Here is an 18004-nt window from a genome sequence, read left to right as displayed (position 1 = left end):
CAACACTGCCTACATTCCAAATGAGTACTAAGCTAAGCTGCCGACTCGTCCCGTGTGTCGCGTCGTCACTCGACGAACGGGCCGAGGTTGCCATGTTTCAACCATAAAGCTCTTGCCGCGAGTAATAAACAAAATAACCTGTTTGTGGCCGCGTCTCGAACGTTCGAAAATTATCTGTAACTTTCTATACCATTCTGCCCCTTACCAGTAAATTCTGCTGCCTGGCTCGAATTATAGAACTCGCTAGATACACCTTAACAATACATGCTATACAATTTTGCCGTTATTTCATCTTTAATTATAAGGCTGCTTCTTAGGCAGCCTGTTTAATGTAAGCCCTATACATTTGTAAAATAGAAGTAACTTGATTACAGTGCTATTTTTTATTTAGTCTTAAGTATTGCTAAATAAAATGTAAAAATAATATAGAGGGTGGTCAAAATTGTATTCCGGAAACTTCGGCAACATATTCTGCATATAAAAATAATTAAAAAAGTTCGTATAAATGTATATCCTAAAATGCTTGGTTTCCGAGATACAGGGTGTAGAAGTTTCATTTTTATTTTGATTTGTTCCAAATGATTTCTGAAGTAACGTCAATATATGGATGAAAATTGGTGTCTGGGAGTTTTTTGACCTGATAAATTTCATGTTTATGTCAATATGACTCCTACATATAGGGGGGGGGAGGCCACCTACATATTTTTTAAATGGTTTGAAGAGTAATAACTTTTCGTCTGTACCGGTATAAAACTACTGAGTCAGAAAAGATACATTTACGACGTTTTTTACGTAAAAAAGTTCTCTTGGTAAAAATCGCTACAAGTAATGGTTCTCGAGATATTTGGAATTGAAATTTTCAATATCTATCGTCGACATAAATTAAACATGTTGACTGAATAGTTATTAGATAGAAAACATAAATTTAAAATGTTCTTGTGGCAAAAGTTCAACAGAAACTGTTTATCATCATTTTTTCAAAGAAAAATTTATGATTAATTTAAAAAAGTAAAAAGTTCCCAAATTTATTATTTCGGCCAAATAGCTACGTACTCAACCTGTTTATTTTTTGTCAATAATAACATGTATTGACTATTTCCATTCTAAATATATCTTGAAAAAAGTTGCTCATAGCGATTTTTACCAAGAGACATTTTTTACGCAAAATATCATGACAATGTATATTTTTTACTCGGTAGTTTTATGCAGGTATGGACGAAAAGTTATTACTCTTCAAAACGGTTAAAACACATGTAGGTGGCGCATCCTACAAATAGGAGTCATATGGACATCAAAGTCAAATTTCTCATGTCAAGAAACTCCCAGACACCAACTTTCATCCAAATATTGACGTTAATTCAGAAATTATCTAGAAAAAATGGAAATAAAAATGAAACTTTAACACCCTGTAGCTCCGAAACTAAGCATTTTAGGATATACATTTATATATACAAACTTTTTTACTTATTTTTAAAGGCAGAATATGTTGCAGAAGTTTCCGGAATACAGTTCGGACCACCCTGTATAAATCAACTTAATATTATTAAGTTGTTAATTGTTCTTTCTCAGAGGTGTGGAAAAAGACTTCAAAAGTTATTTTTGTTTAAACAAATTTTGATTTAAATAAAACTATTTCTTACTATAAAAAATTACTTATTTATTCACTTAAATTAAAACTAGGTACTGGCTTACCCACTGAAAAATACATAAAAATCGACTCGACTCACAACAAAAAAATAGCTCCACTGGCGTACCTTCTTTTCTATATAAACCAAAAATTAATTTAAAATCTTAGTTTAGTCTAGTTTATATGATACCTGTGTATAAAGTTAATAATAATAATAATAGCTCCCGTATATAGCGTTTAACGCCTTGGGAGTAGCAAGGTACAGCTTGCCATACTAGAGCCGTTCGGTATACAAGGAAGGTAATGTGGCTAGCACTACGCTTCAACCGCCTATTATTACCTCAGGATTGTGAATCCTAAGTACTCATTTAAGGCTGAGTCGACCTAGGTACCCAAACTATTTTTATTTTAATAAAAATAGTCGGCTGATGAAATGCCGGGTGTGAGATTCGAACCCACTACCTTCAGATTGGTAGACGAGAGCCTGTACCTCTACGCCACCGGGCACCTTGTATAAAGTTCATATACTAAATTTAATTTTTAATTTCACGATTGAAAAAATATAGTATTTTAAATAATCTTTACCGCCACCAATATCCCAAATGCGGTTATAAACTGGTATATATGTATTTTAAAACGGCAACAAAATAAATAATTCTATTAAGAGTCTATGGAACCAGAGAATACTACCAATGGAGATACAAAAATATACAACAGACAATACAATTAACAATTAACATCTGTGATGCGATACTTCCTATAAAAAGGCACTTATATTAAATTTAAAAAAATGTGTTTTTGTTTAGTGGCAACTCAATCTTCTGATATTGTCTCAGGTACCGTATGAATGATAACTTTTCTTTTTGAATCGTAACTAAAATGATTATTTTCAAATATTTTACTTTTATAGAATGATGTGAGATCGCGTATATCTATTTGTTTGGCCTAAAAGAAAATAAAAAATTAAAAATAACAAATAAAAATTAATAAAAATCAGTGAAAGTACCTTATCAATCAGATCTTTCTCATCTATTTCTATCGTAAGCGTTTCCATTTCATTTGTGGCTCTTTGGAAGGTGAACTGATCTTGAACAAGCTGTCTTAATATGTAGAACAATAATTCGCTGTGGTCCTTTTTGAAAGCTAAATATTTCTGGAATACCTGAAAGAAACAAATTTTGTACAAAATAATCAGTAAAAACTACCAGAACCTTAAACACTTAAAATCAAATCAAAAAGTCTCAATCACTCCTTCGATAACAAGTATTTCTCATGTACTTACTTGTCTCATCGATTTCATGACGCTGTATTTCTGGGTCTCCACGAAACTTTCCAGCATCATTCGCACAGCCATGTTGACGTCGTCTTCTTGGACGTACTCTCTCAAATGCATCTTAGCGTGGGCTTCGCTCATACGAATTATACTTTCGATGTGACGAACAGTAATGGGAAGACTGCCTGTAGCCTGTAAAAAAAAACATTGTAAAGAGAAGAAAAAATATAAAAAAAAGAATCAAAGAACAAAAAAAATTCTAAAAAGAGAAAAAAACAAACTATGACAGAACATAACAAAAGGAGAACAATGAAAAAAAAAAAAGAAATAAAAAAGGAAATAAAAAAAAAGAAAACGAAAAAAGGCTAACAAAAAAACCTACTCAGAAAGAGAATCAGAGCACAAAGACAACAAATATAGAAAAACAAAAATATAAAACTAAAAAAACTAGAATATAGAAAACAAATAAATAAAATCTACCTATGAAGGTAAAAAAATATCAAAAAGAAAACAATTACAGAAAAAGATATAAATAAGAAAAATTAAATTAAATGGACAAAAAACAAGATAATAATGAGAGAAACAGAGCAATTAAAATAGCGATATTTAAAATAAAAACTTGAAAATATTACATAGGAAACTATATAATAACATCGGTCAATAAGCAAAACACACCAAAAAAATTTTTTTAATGCATTTTTACTGGACTAACTAATTAAGGACTTGATAAATATACAAATAATTTAAAAATAAAACTAATAGTTCTTAGAAGACTTAATATAAAAAAAAATTAATAGAAAAATAAATTTACTTATTTTTGTTTAAAATGTAGCTCTATATTCTGGAAGAAATCTAGTCAAATGATATAAACATTAAACATGTCAAAAATATAGATCTATTACAAAAAATGATAAATGATACCAAATAAAAAATACCAAAAGACTATCAAGGGACTGTAAAAATCGGCTTTCACAGTCCAGAAGATTTCTATCAGTAACCACAATACCTTAAAAAAGATCAAAAGTACGAAAGAATACAAGAACATTATAAAGATCAAGAGAAAGAAAAAAGAGTAATAAAAGAAAATATGATAATAAAAAAAGATTATATAAAGGAAATATACAAGAAAAATGAAAATAGTACCAAAAAATAGATCACTAATAAACTAAAAAAGACAAAGGAGAAAATAGTAAGAAAAAATAAAAATAAAGATAAAAAATAGTACATGAGAAAATTGATAGGGGATGGAATAAATAAAAAGGATTGTTTGGTACTTTCAGTAGTGTCACAAATTACTACATTATTGTAATACGTTCAATATATACATATGTATAATCTAACCAGAGATTCTTGTCTCAGTTGACTGTAGATGTTAGCCACTTTATCCTGATCCATGTTTTGTAATTTAGGATGTATATTTTCCCTGGCGTACACCAGGTATTTCTTCAGTATATCTTGAGGAATCTGTAGCTCATTTTCTACCTCAACTTGTTCTTTGTTCTTATTGGTGGGATGATTGGAAATGTGAGAATTCACAACAAATCTAAAAACATTTTAAGGTATTAATATATTAAAATACAAAATATTATATTAATAACTATTATTATTTAATTTCTTTAAGATTCTTACTTGGCTAGATGCTGGTCTTGAATAGGATCAGTCTCGTCCCTCACCACGCACAATATGTCAAAACGTGACAGAATGGGGTCGGACAAGTTGACGTTTTCCGTAAACGTCATACTGGCATCGTACCGTCCACCAATGGGATTGGCGGCGGCTATAACTGAACATCTGGCTTGCAAGCTGGTGACAATTCCGGCCTTTGAGATGGATATGGACTGTTGTTCCATGGCTTCGTGAATAGACGTTCTGTCTTGATCGTTCATCTATAAATAACACGAAATTATGATTAAATAAAGAGAAATACTATACTGAAATTTAGAAATAAACTGGAAAAACAAAAATATAGAAAAATGATTAAAAAATCATATACCCTATTGGCAACCGAAATCTTGGGTCGGTGTTTACATGTCTCGGAGTGAATCGCTATGGCGATCTAGTAAGTCAGAGAGAGAAACCAAAACCACTTAATCTGAAGCTAGATTCTATGCGCTTGAGAAAATACTCGCTCTTCTTTCTTTATTCAGTACATCTTAAAAAGTAATAGACATAAAAATAATAGACACATAATAAATCATTTGGAAAAAAAATAAAAGATTTCCAGGCGCTAATTTACTGAACCGATGCAGCACGTGCAAGAATAAAGCGTGTATTCTATATTTAAATATTAATTTTCACATGTTTTATGTTAATTTTAAATAATCACATGTAGGTGATGACCACACAGAATTTATGTGAAACGGCGTAGTGTAAATCAAAAAATAAGCAAGGGAAGTTTGGCAGAACAGTCCTCATTCAAATAAAATACTGTCTATCATGTCCAAATAATCTCATTTTAAAGTTAAAAGACTTAAACAAAAAAAATAGAAATAAAAAGATGCAAAATCAAAAGACATAAAATCTACGAATATTAAAAAAGAAAAAATATATTGATAAAGAAACATAACAAAAAGAAGAAAATAAATAATTTAAATATAAAAGAAATGTGGTTGTAAATATAAAAGAAATGTGGTTGTAAATATAAAAGAAATGTGGTTGTAAATAAAAAGAAATATTCTACAAACCTTGTCGAACTCGTCGATGAGACAAACACCTTGGTCGGCCAAAACCAAGGCTCCTGCTTCCAAGGTCCATTCTCTGGTGGCAGGGTTTCGCCTTACGTAAGCCGTGAGACCCACAGCACTGGCTCCTTGACCAGTGGTGAATACGGCCCTGGGCGCTATTTTTTCGACGAATTTCAAAAACTGAGACTTGGCAGTACCTGGGTCGCCGCAGATCAGCACGTTGATGTCGCCACGGACTTTGTGTTTCTGACCTATAAAAGACAATAAGTTGTAGAGGAGTCGCCCATTGCTTGCGATTTAAAGTTTCGCTGATACATGAGCATGTGTTTAGATACTGTTAATCTAATGCTATAATATAATATTCCAAAAGTATATAGTACCACACTGCCTAACTATTAAAACAATTTTTAGTAATGTGTTTCTTAATTTTTTTTAAATTACTTATACGCGCATTCAAAATTTCAACTAAATCGGAAAAAAAGTTTATAATAATATAGTGTCTAATTTTGTATAGAATAAAATTATATAAGAGTTTCTTGCCTTGAACTGCTAATATAGAAATTAATCCCACGCTGTGTTCGACATAATGTGGATCAACCTGCTCTCACTACCGGTTTCGGGGCCCTACCCCATCATCAGGTGAGCTTGGATCGTTTCCACAAAATGTCGAGCACAGCGCAGAGTATATAAATACGACTTGTCGTAAAGTAGCGGTAAGATATTAAGTCCCGCATCGCGAGATAGTGGCCTGCGTGCATTGGTAGTACTTTCGTACCACCAAAGTACAACTATCCATAGTAAATAAAGGCTTTTTTCGGCTAGCCCAAATTAAATAATGGAATATAAATTTCTTGCAGTTTTTAGGTATATAATAAAATTATATAAGAGTTTCTTGCCTTGAACTGCTAATATAGAAACTAATATAATAATATAATATTGCACGCAGGCCGCTATCTCGCGATGCGGGACTTAATATCTTACCGCTACTTTACGACAAGTCGTATTTATATGCTCTGAGCTGTGCTCGACATTTTGTGGAAACGATCCAAGCTCACCTGATGATAGGGGTAGAGTAGAGCACCGGTAGTGAGAGCAGGTTGATCCACATTATGTCGAACACAGCGTGGGATTAATTTCTATATTAGCAGTTCAACGCAAGAAACTCTTATATAATTTTATTATATACCTAAAAACTGCAAGAAATTTATTTTCCATTATATATATATACCTTTTTATAGTAATAAATACTTTTACTTTGGCAAATAAACTATGAACCATACAAATGCAGCAAATGTTTTACAATATAGCTGAAATTGTACTACATAGTCAATGTAGATAGTTTTAGTGTTAAGAATAATAATTTAAAAAAATATGTGGTCATCTTTTGACAAGTTTATATTAGTTTTTATATTATATTTGCAAATATAATTTTTCGAACATTGCAAAATATACATATAAATTTTGTGAATGCAAATAATAGAGAACAACGGCATACGGTCGAGTCGGCCTACAAATACGTAAACGTTTACATACGCATGCGCATTTCTTATATTTTTTATTTTTTATACACGTAAAAGATTCTGTACGTCTACGTATACGTGCCAGCAGCGGCCGACTCGACCGTATGCCGTTGTTCTCTAATAATACATCACTATTAGTAGATATTGGATGTTTTTTGTTAAATTAGATCGATTTTCAAACCCCAAAATTTAAAATATATTTTACATTTTACCGATTATCTTATGTACCTATTCATTATTTGTATATTGTAAAACATTTGCTGCATTTATATGGTTCATAGTTTATTTGCCAAAGTATTTATGACTATAAATAGGTATATATTATATTGTATTTATTAACTGTATATTATGTATATTTCATGTAAACTATATCATTTTTAAAATACAGACCAAAAATACGAGGAATAATTATGTTTTCCATGTATTCTACAACATATTTATTAATCCGTAGTATCTAACTAGCGTGACATCATAAATCTCGCTCCGAGGCTGTTCTATTAGAGACGGCATTGGTCTGATATTTAGAAAGGTCAAAAGCTGATGACATTTTACTTTTGTCAATTATGACATTTCATGTTAATTTTTGCAAGAAGAGGAAGAACTGTCACTTGTTTTATTATTTTCCTTTTCTATTTCACGAAAGTAAAAAGAGTTACCTATCTGATTCGTTCAGGCACTCAATTTAAAGAATATCAGTAACTTTTTTGACAGAGGGATTTTACATTTGCCATGTTGGTAAAAAATAACGGTCAAAATTCAAAGTTATTCATTTTATAGACTATATTTTGGCAGTACATGTACAGGGTACTAAGAATAGCTCTCGGCTGTATCTCGGAAAGTATTAGTCGTAGAGCTTGCGGAAAAAAATATTTATAATTAATAAGACCATAACAAATTGCTGGAAATTATTTTCAAGTTTATAGAACGGCCGCTAGAGAGCGTAAATGCTATGGAAAATAACAAAATGGAATTTTTAAGAAATTTTGCCTAGATACGATGTACTATAAATAATAGCATCATAATCTTCAGTCAATTTTGGATCCTTTTTGTTAGAATTATTTTTCCCTATCTGTTAAAATAAAGTGGTGGGGGAAGGTTAGATTTGTTTTTATTTAAATGTTAACAACTCCGGACTGGTTGATCGGAATTCAACAAGAGATGTCTCGTTTAAAAGAAAGTTTCTTACTCTATATTATACCACATAAACAATAAAAATAAGCATTTCAACGTAGACGCTAGGGGGCGCTGTCTTGCAATTTAACAAACATTACGAGTTTTTTCAAAAAAATTAAATGCGAGAGTATATCTAATTTTAGCCGATACTAAAGAGTAATCAAAGCTTAAAAAGTCAGTGAAAACCGCATCTTGATACCTTTTTTCAAACAAAAGTTATTAGCAAAATTAAAATAAATACGAAAAAATAAGCCCTTAATTACCTTATTTTTCTAATACGGTATCCCTAGTCCTCTTGATTATGACCATTCTAATAAAAAATAAGATAAAGAAGAGACTATTTATTAAAAAAATCGACAATGTACCAGAATACCATAATACTAGGAGTATTAATATCTAATAATTAAGATATCAATGAGAGTGACTAAGAAACGATGCCTCAGTGAATTCATGGTAGGCTTTGGAAAAGTTGCTTTTAAAGAGATAGTTTAAACTCAAATTATTACTATATCAACATTTTGATAGTATCAGCAGCGTTTTTTATCTTTTAATTGCTTTTCTAAAAATGCCTTTCTTCAAAAGAGAAAAAACGCTGCTAAGACCCTTGGCTAAGACTATCAAAATGTTGATTTAACATTTTGACGTTTATACTATTACGTCAAAAGCAACTTTTTTCCAAAGCCTACCATGATTTCAATGAGGCGTCGTTTCTTATTCACTGTCAGTGATATCTTAATTATTAGATATTAATACATCTGGTATTATGGTTTTCTGGTATATTGTCGATTTTAGAATAAACTAATCGTTTCTATCTTATTTTTTATTAGAATGGATATAATCAAGAGGGGTACTGTAACCGTGTTAAGTGGCCCGGAGACGGTCAATAATATTGTCAATAAAATTGATGATTTTAATTGCAATTGCGATTGATGGAGGTTCAATGAACACATGAATACTTAGTTGTTAAATGAATTTCTTACCAATCGGGTGGTTTATTATTTATATAATGATGCCAAATATAGATATGGCCTTTCTGGTCTTAACTGTAGTTGTTTGCAGATAAAAAAAGCCAAGAAAAAAGCGAAGAGGAGGAGACGCTGGTCAAAAGAGTGGTATAAATTGAGAAGCTGCTTTACCCATGAACATTTGCTACAATTTCTGCGAAATAGTGAACCTGAGGATTAATGTTTTCGGGTTCCACAGAGCCCTGCGGCGTATAACCCGTGTCCGTCATTGTTGCCGTCTGGTAAACATAGTAAACAACTGACCGAACGATTATCAATATCCCAATTACACGTTAAATTGCGATGTGTCAATGATCTCCGTCAAATGCTATCAATCTCCGTCAATCGATTGACAATGGCGTCAATCTCTTTCTACACGATCAATTAGGTGCATCAATGAGTACCATTGACAATATTATTGACAATATTATTGATCGTCGCAATATTACTGTCGCATTTATTTTTTTTAAACGCGCAATGTTTGTGAAATTGTAAGATAGCGCCCCCTAGGAACTACATTCAAAAGCAAAAAATTATTGTTTATACGCTATAATATAGAGTAAGAAACGCTCTTTTAAACGAGCCATCGTTTGTTGGATTCCGTTCATCCAGTCCGGAGTTATTAATATTTAAATAAAAACAGATCTAACCTTCCCCCACCACTTTATTTTGGCAGATAGGGGAAAATGGTTCTAACAAAAAATATTCAAAATGTACTGAAGATTATGAATCTATTATTCATGGTACCTGTTATCTAAGCAAAATTGTGTAAAAACTCTTTTTTCGCATTCTTATAGCAGGTGCGCACTCTAGCGGCCGTTCTACAAAGTTGAAAATAATTTCCAGCAATTTTTCATAGCTTTTTTAGTCACAAATATTTTTTTTCCGCAGGTACTACGGCTAATACTTTCCGAGATACAGACGAGAGCTATTCTTAGTGGGTACCCTGTACATTTTTTATCCAAGTGAGACACCCCTCGTTCAAAGTGTCCGAATTTGGAAACAAAGTAAAAATGAGACAAAAATGTCGCAGAAATGTATTGAATTTCTCGCGACTTTGTCGTAAAACATGAATGTTTCTGTCTTGGCGCTGTTTTGTCTGCTTGGTCTGGACCCGGCTTAAGAAGAAGTAAATTTTCTATGAGCAAATGCTTCTTTATTATTTACAGGGATGGCTCTTGGCTATATAACACCTTGTACAAAATAAAGAAAAGTTTAAGAAAATTAAATGAATAGAACGTTTAAATTTAGCCTGAAAGAATCATATTACCTGGATTTTTAGATTCGCCTCCGAATAAAGTCAACGCCAGCGCTCTCTTTATGTAATCGTGCCCATAGATAGATGGAGCTATCGACGCTATAATACGGTCCGCTATCCGATGATCTTTACTCATCTTAATGATAGCGCTGATATCGTCGTCGGTCAGCGACTGCACGATCTGTTTGCAGTCCTTCACTACTAAGTGATTGGCGAAAATGACGGTGGAAAAAACGGGAAAGCCGTAGTCCACGTTCAGGGATCCTTCGTACGTGTTGGTGTAAATTCCCGTGACGTCCACCTCGTCTCCGGGCTTGCAACGGTCGCAAAGGTCGGCCAGCAAGATGCAGTCTTTGGACCTGGGGACTCTGCCTGCAGGAATCCGGCCTGGAGACTCTTGGAGGGTGATTTTTTGGTAGTTCCTGTAGATGGTTTGTTCCATATTTATCTGTAAAATATATTAAAAGTTTTTCCATAGAATATTATACAGGCTCTAATGAGAACGACAGTTGGTGTTGAAATGATTTTGTGAGTTATATTTAGCTTAATTTAGAGCATTTTTTAAAAATATAGTTCTACAGAGTGTCTCCAAAGATGATGTATGTTTTTTTGTAATGGAATATCCTATATATTAAACGAATTTCGGATTCTAGGAGAAAAATAAAGGTGAATTTCATTAAGGAAGTATATGACGTAATTTTTTTTTATACAGGGTGGCGCACTTCATTCGCCTCGGTTGATTATACGAAAACGGAAAGATGTAGAAACAAAATATTTTGGGTATATGTGGGTAGGTAATGTCCACAATTTAAAATTATTTTGAAATGTACAGGGTGTTTCAGAACTAAGATCCATACCAAAGTTATATTTTTTCTTATGGAACACCCGGTTTTTATTTCATTTTTGGATTCTTGGGCCCAAAAACAGGCATTTATTATAAGGGTTAAATATGTTTAAAATCTTTGGTTTTTGAGATATTTAAAGATATTTAAATTTGCATGATACAATAGAATAGACTATTAACACCATGTACATTACTTTTCAGAATTAATTCTTGTGCTGAGTTTAAAGGTAGAGAAATAAACTTTACTGAAAAATGTTATTCCTCCCTTAAATGTATACAGGGGTATCAAAAAGTCCTGGTCTATTTTAAATATCTGTTTTACATAAAAACTTCGTTATTTTAAATGCAACACTATGTATTTTTTTAAATAAGTCGAAGCAGATTTAAATGCTCTTTCAAACTATATTAGGGTTCCCTATACCTATCTGGCTCAGATTTTGAATAAAAAGCGATTTCTCAATAAAATTGTAATCAAGATGGCTAGTGTTGTGGTAAGTTTCTAGTGACAGTTAGTAGCTATTTTCAAAATCGAAATTAGTTTACGGACTTATTTAAATTTATACCAGTTTACTTTTATTTAATTTACCTACAATAGTTTAATAAATAATATTTATTAAATATGTGTTTATTATTCTATCAAGAAAAACGAAGTAGTTCTTTGAATTATTTTATAATGACTTGTCGATATATGGATTTTCTATAAAAGAGCCAATTACGGCAAATTCATTTTCTTCACTTCCAACGACGAGTTTCTGCCTAATAGGATTTTTATAAACCACACTACCAGCTCTGCGATATAGGACAAGAAGTTTTTCAAAGAAACGCATATCAGGAAGATTCCTATTTGGATATCTTTGAGCATAAGCCCTTGAGGCCAAGAAGCAATTTTCCTCACAAAATATCACTAGTAACATATCTATTCGTTCCGCCAGCAGATACTACTTTATTTTTCATGATAAAAAATGAATACTTACTTATTAAACTATTGTAGGTAAATTTAAGTAAATTGTTATAAATTATAAATAATAATGTCAATAAACTAATGTCGACTTTGAAAATAGATACTAACTGTCACTAGAAAATTGCCATGGCGACACCAGCCATCTTGATTGCAATTTTATTCAAAATCTGAGCTAGATAGGTATAGGAAACCCTAATATAGTTTGAAAGAGCATTTGAATCTGCTTCGATTTATTTAAAGAAATACAGGGTGTTGCATTTGAAATAACAACGTTTTTATATAAAATATATCCTTAAAATAGACCAGCAATTTTTGATACCCCTGTATACATTTAAGGAAGGAATAATATTTTTCTGTAAAGTTTATTTCTCTACATTTAAACTGAGCACAAGAATTAATTCTGAAAAGTAATGTACAGGGTGTTAATAGTCATTCTATTGTATAGCATGCAAATTTAAATATCATTAAATATCTAAAAAACTAAAGATTTTAAACATATTTAACTATTACAATAAATGCCTTTTTTGGGACAAAGAATCCAAAAATGAAGTAAAATACCGGGTGTTCCATAAGAAAAAATATAACTTTGGTATGGATCTTAGTTCTAAAACACCCTGTATATTTATTTATTTTGCACATTGTCTCCCCACATATACCCATAAAATATTTTGTTTCTACATCTTTCCGTTTTCGTATAAACAACCGAGGCGAATGAGGTGCGTCACCCTGTATATTTAACATTTTCTAAAAGTACCATGAGTACCTATATTGATAAATAATGATGAAATTTGAATTATAAAAACAAACAAACTGATAGATAATTTTTTTTGCATCTAATTCTCTTACAATACGAATGCACTGTTTGCGCTACGAATGCACTATTTAAATTAAACTAATTTAATGCTAGTAATTATCTAGAATTAATTTTTAGACACCCTGAATAAGCTAGAATTATTTTGAACAGGTCCCAACACTCAAAATTTTTAAAAAAGTGATCATTTAGGTATAACATAATGCGTCTAATAACGTGAATAACCCAGAACCCAGTGTTTGAAGTTTAAATCGCCCTATACAATATATGTATATACAAAAATTTTTAAAATGTACACTAGTGTCTGCATGATATTTTGATGAGAAAAACAACCTGATAAAAAGTTTTTTTAGAATAATGGGTCCTACCCTTGTCCTACATTGTATAATGTAAAAAATAGTAAAGTTAACATTTTTTAAAAGTTAAAATCCCAAACCAAAAATATAAATGGCAGAAATTTTGATAGGTATGATTATCAAAATAAACAACAATTTTAATTTTTTTAAGATTAACAAAGAAAACAAGAAAATTAAAAAAAGAGTATAAAAATTAATGACCATAATTTTTAAAACCTCAAATTGAAAAGGTAAATACAAGTTATATAGTGTAGCCACAAAATATTAAAACTCTAATAGTAACTCTTTCACCAGAACTTAAGTTTACTAAATAAATTTATTAACTTACAGTAAAGGGACCACTGCTTTGACATTCAGGACAAGATCCAGGCTGCACCTCATGATCCTGAGTTTGTGTAAAAGGCCCCAGAATGAATCCACACTTGTTACAATCAAACTTCACCACTGATAATTGAGGTAAGACTCCTGTAGTTGCTGTTACAACCACAAGAGTTCTAACCAGTTGATTTACATGTAACTTCCTGCAAATAAAACAATAATTAATAAATATTTTAGAAATATATTATCAAAATTCATACCTGAATGTTCTTAGTTCTTCAATAAGGGGCAAATCTGCTATTCTAACATGAATTTCATTTGTTACACGATCATAACTAGGATACATTGATAGAACAATGTCTTTTGCTACTTCATCAAATATTTCCAACATTTGGAATGGTGCTTCTGGTAAGAAATAAGCTAATACATGTTCTTTATTAGCTAAATGTGGAAATTCTACTACTATACTTGACTAAAACAAAGACAAATACAAATTTCAAATAAAATAGAAAGTACACAAATTTTACCTGATTATTTTCACACATTCTTCTGATTTTTTCCTTGTAAATATATTGTCCCTTACTAGTAACATATGTTCTCAGAAAATTCTTAAATCTATTAGCAATTTCAGTTCTAGGTCCCATCATTACAACCCAGTCTTTCACAGAATATCCTTTTGTATCTTCCAAGTTTTCTATTGATTCTATCATTTCCTATATAGCAAAATAAATACAATAAATTACCAAATTTATATAGTTGTAGTTATTGTAAATTTATTTTTACCTCATCTTCTAGTTCTCCTGTAGCTGCTTTTTCAGCCATCCTTCTTTGACGTTTAGGATCCTCATCATCTTCTCTATCATAAAATAATTCACGGTCGTCTCTTCTCAAAATACCCATCTCTCGATCCCGTTGTCTCAGTTCTGATTCTGCCGCTAATCTCTCTGATACTGACATGTTATCGTAATCTTCCTCATCTAAAATACGATCATCATACTGGTCCAAATGAGGCATTGGACGATAATCACTAAAACATGTTGATGAAGAAACTTTAAGTTATTATTTAATCAACTATAAGTACTTTTCCATATTGTCTCCAAATAGTTCCTCTCCATCTTCTTCTTCAATTTCGGCATCCATATCCCCTAATAAACCCTCATCTTCAAATTGTTCCATATCTTGGGCTGGTGAGGACATATTAGAACGAGGAGTTGGAGCAGGAGATTCATCTTCAGGCTTTAAAATAAATAATTTACAGATATTTAATGATACTAAAAGCTAAATAATATTATAGTTACCCTTCTAGACATTTTTCAGCACTTTGTGTTTTTTGTTTTTATAAAAGAAACTATTTAATTAATGAATTACTGATATTAAACGCCAAGAAACTAAACTAAATAATTATTTCCAAACTGTTCCAAACACACTTTGGCGCCAAATTTGACACTAAAGTTTGAGGTTGGAAAATCTTGTTCTTTAATTTTTTGAAATGTTTAGCATCCCGCTAAACGGATGAATAAAACATATCTCCTAATCGCCCGATCAATAGATTTAACAAAAATAAAGCCCAACAAAATGTTGAAGAACTAGTCTCTTAATATTTAGAACATTTCAAAGAGTAAAAGGTAACATTTGTAAAGATTATTCAATAGACTATAAATATGTCCTATAGTCCTAAACCTTTGGTAATATCTGGTAATATGCTTGATTAATAGACAAGGGTAATCTATACATATAAATACATTCTAAACTTTTTGATAATAAGCTACGACGGTTCCCTGTAGCATTTTCATAGAAAGTCAAAAGGCTCCTTTTTACAAAAAAAATACTAATAACTTCTTAATAATTCTCTTTGTAACCATAGCCTTAAAAATATATTTTTGAGTGATATATGTTTCTTCGAGGGTAAATCAGAAATAGATCGTTACATAGAATCTAAAAAGACTATATTTCTTTAACTATAATCTCTACTTTTGAATATCTTCTTTACTGCTATGTTATAGAAACTAGATAGTTTTGGTGACATTCACATTGTTTTCAACGGTAAACGATAATAAGAGCTAGTTCTTCAGTATTCTTTCAATTTTGTTTTATATAACCGGGCGATTAATTTTGTTTATTCCTTTGAATAAAAATTATAATCATCCCATAATCGGACGATTAATATATTTTATTTATTCGTATAGCCGATGACTATCAACATCTATTTTCTTAAAAAATGTTTTCTGTGGTAGTGTAGTGTGGAGTGATATTTTTATTTTTATTTGGGGTTAAAATGTAAAATGTATATTTGTTTATAATTTAAAAAATAATAATATAAAAGAAACCTGGACATATAACATATTAGCAAAGTCTGCATATATTGTGATATATAGACTTTCATATTAGGCTCAAAAAGTTACTTAGTTTGCCGATAAGATTTTACAGAAATTCTCAAATAGGTATTTGGAAATTATGGATCCGGAAGCAAATAAAAAGGAAATATTTGTATACTTAGATTTTGATGGAAAATTACCAACCGAATTCTTGAAGAGCAAAATGTTTATTCGTATAGCTGACTTGCAAACAAAAAATCCATTAGTTCAAGTAAATGATATGGTATTTAAAGGTAATTTTGAATTGTCCTGAAGTTTTTATACTCTTATTCCTATACCCTAACATTTTTAGGCACTTATGAACATAGCATAGGCACAAATATGTTTTTTACTAAATCTCAAACAGATATAGCTGATAAGCCTTTTCAACCTGTAAGTGGCTGCAGTCTGGAGCTACTTAATCTACAAACTAAAGTTTTGAATTGTAAACAAATGCGTGTATTATCTGAAAATAGAGAAATGCCACAAAAAAACAACAAAATTCAATACAATTTCAATTGGGATTATAAAGAACTGTTAAAGAAATTTGAAGATGGAACACTGGATTTAAAAGATATGGTAGATATAATTGAGGCTTTTGTCATAATATACTGTTTTATTGTTATTTATATAGATATCAAAAGATGAATATTCAGAAGATGAAAAGCAGGAATCTGAAATAGAAAATGAAGAGATTGAAGACACAGTTGTTGATAAATTAAACGAAGAACATACATCAGAAGAGTTAGCTATAAAACCAGATGAAATAGAAACAAATAGATTACGTCATGCATATGAAAATTTAATGATGTTAGCAAGAAAACCTTTACAAAGAAAACAAATTGTAGAAAATGTGGAGTGCATAGAAGGATATAGTAAAAGTTTTAATTTTAAAAATATTGAATGTAAGGTAAGTTTAACTATAACATAATTTAATAAAATATATGTAATTTACATTTGTAGGTATTGGAAAGACCATTTTTCTCATACTTTAAGAACAAGGACAAAATTGACATAGATAGGTGTGTCCAGTTTGGTTTATTGAAGCCTTCAGATGACATTCCAAGAAGTTTAACTGAGGAGGAAGAAAAACTAATTTTGAAAATCGAAAATATGGGATTTCTAAATTTGGAAGCAAGATACTCCATATTTGTTTCGTATGTGGATCAGTTAGAAAAAGAAATTATGTTAAACACTGCTGAAAAAAATGCAGCTAAAGATATTTATGGAAATACTCCATTGGAAACTTTGAATATATTTAAAAAATTAGTTTGTTCTTTAGAAAATAGAATACAAGAAATAAAAAGTGCAGCATAGGAACTTAATTATATTTATGATTTCCTGAACTTGAAATAATTTTTCTATGGTATGGATTTACTTATTTTGCAAAAATGAAATTGAGATAAAATAGGAAAATAAAAAAAATGTGTGTGCACTAGCTGCACATATTTGAAGTGAAACTTCTTACTAAGAGCTATTAAACTGAAGGATCTGAAGGACATGTTTGAGAAAGTGTAGTTTGAAATGTTGAAAAAGTAATAAATTAAAAATTACTAAATAATTTGATTCACAAAATTTGTATTAAAAGTCTGTCTGAGCACTCCATTCGGGTATCTCTGAGGACTCCACGTGCAAAGTTTGATTCCAGTTGACCCATAATTAAGAAAAATCCTGATGGTTTCTTCTATTTAGGGGCATCGGTTGGACATGTCGAGGCCTTATATATATGTCGAGGCCTTATATAGACGGGCTACAAGATGGCGTCATCTTGTAGCCCGTCCCCAATGCTCTCTTTCACTATATTTTGGAATTAGTATAATT

General features: G+C 31.0%; 2 protein-coding genes across 3 annotated transcripts; one reads left to right on the top strand and one right to left on the bottom strand.

The window, feature by feature from the left end:
- Positions 1–1639: 1639 nt before the first annotated feature.
- On the bottom strand, positions 1640–15282 carry LOC115879354 (DNA replication licensing factor Mcm2). Its single transcript, XM_030896137.1, has 13 exons — positions 15128–15282; positions 14911–15065; positions 14613–14856; positions 14357–14542; positions 14090–14301; positions 13840–14032; positions 10552–10987; positions 5585–5835; positions 4530–4786; positions 4242–4443; positions 2910–3092; positions 2634–2789; positions 1640–2572 (listed from the first exon to the last, which is right to left on the bottom strand). Exons 1-13 carry the CDS (start codon positions 15137–15139, stop codon positions 2441–2443), a joined length of 2619 nt encoding a protein of 872 aa, XP_030751997.1. The 5' UTR covers positions 15140–15282; the 3' UTR covers positions 1640–2440.
- A 755-nt stretch (positions 15283–16037) lies between these two features.
- LOC115879363 lies at positions 16038–17508 on the top strand. Of its 2 annotated transcripts, none has more exons than XM_030896147.1 (4): positions 16038–16437; positions 16497–16762; positions 16818–17093; positions 17147–17508. In XM_030896147.1, the coding sequence occupies exons 1-4, from the start codon at positions 16284–16286 to the stop codon at positions 17498–17500; spliced, it is 1050 nt and encodes a 349-aa protein (XP_030752007.1). In that variant the 5' UTR covers positions 16038–16283; the 3' UTR covers positions 17501–17508. The 2 variants fall into 2 exon arrangements, with proteins under 2 accessions (XP_030752007.1, XP_030752015.1); XM_030896155.1 differs by having other exon boundaries at positions 16818–17088; positions 17147–17495.
- The last annotated feature ends 496 nt before the right edge of the window (positions 17509–18004 follow it).

The sequence above is a fragment of the Sitophilus oryzae genome, unplaced genomic scaffold (genome assembly GCF_002938485.1).
Source record: "Sitophilus oryzae breed Bouriz unplaced genomic scaffold, Soryzae_2.0 scaffold_1067_pilon_pilon, whole genome shotgun sequence".
Taxonomy (NCBI): Eukaryota; Metazoa; Arthropoda; class Insecta; order Coleoptera; family Curculionidae; genus Sitophilus; species Sitophilus oryzae.
The sequence above is the reverse complement of the archived record's forward strand: the minus strand, read 5'-3'. Positions and strand labels throughout refer to the sequence as shown.

Excerpts from the sequence above, each read along its gene's own strand:
- LOC115879354 (XM_030896137.1), bottom strand. Across the intron at positions 14,302-14,356 it reads GAATGTGTGAAAATAATCAG|TCAAGTATAGTAGTAGAATT; the intron begins GTAAAATTTGTG and ends TCTTTGTTTTAG. Across the intron at positions 2,573-2,633 it reads AGAAAGATCTGATTGATAAG|GCCAAACAAATAGATATACG; the intron begins GTACTTTCACTG and ends ATTTTCTTTTAG.
- LOC115879363 (XM_030896147.1), top strand. The coding sequence starts at position 16,284 with ATGGATCCGGAAGCAAATAAAAAGGAAATATTTGTATACTTAGATTTT. Across the intron at positions 16,438-16,496 it reads AAATGATATGGTATTTAAAG|GCACTTATGAACATAGCATA; the intron begins GTAATTTTGAAT and ends TAACATTTTTAG. Across the intron at positions 17,094-17,146 it reads TTAAAAATATTGAATGTAAG|GTATTGGAAAGACCATTTTT; the intron begins GTAAGTTTAACT and ends TTACATTTGTAG.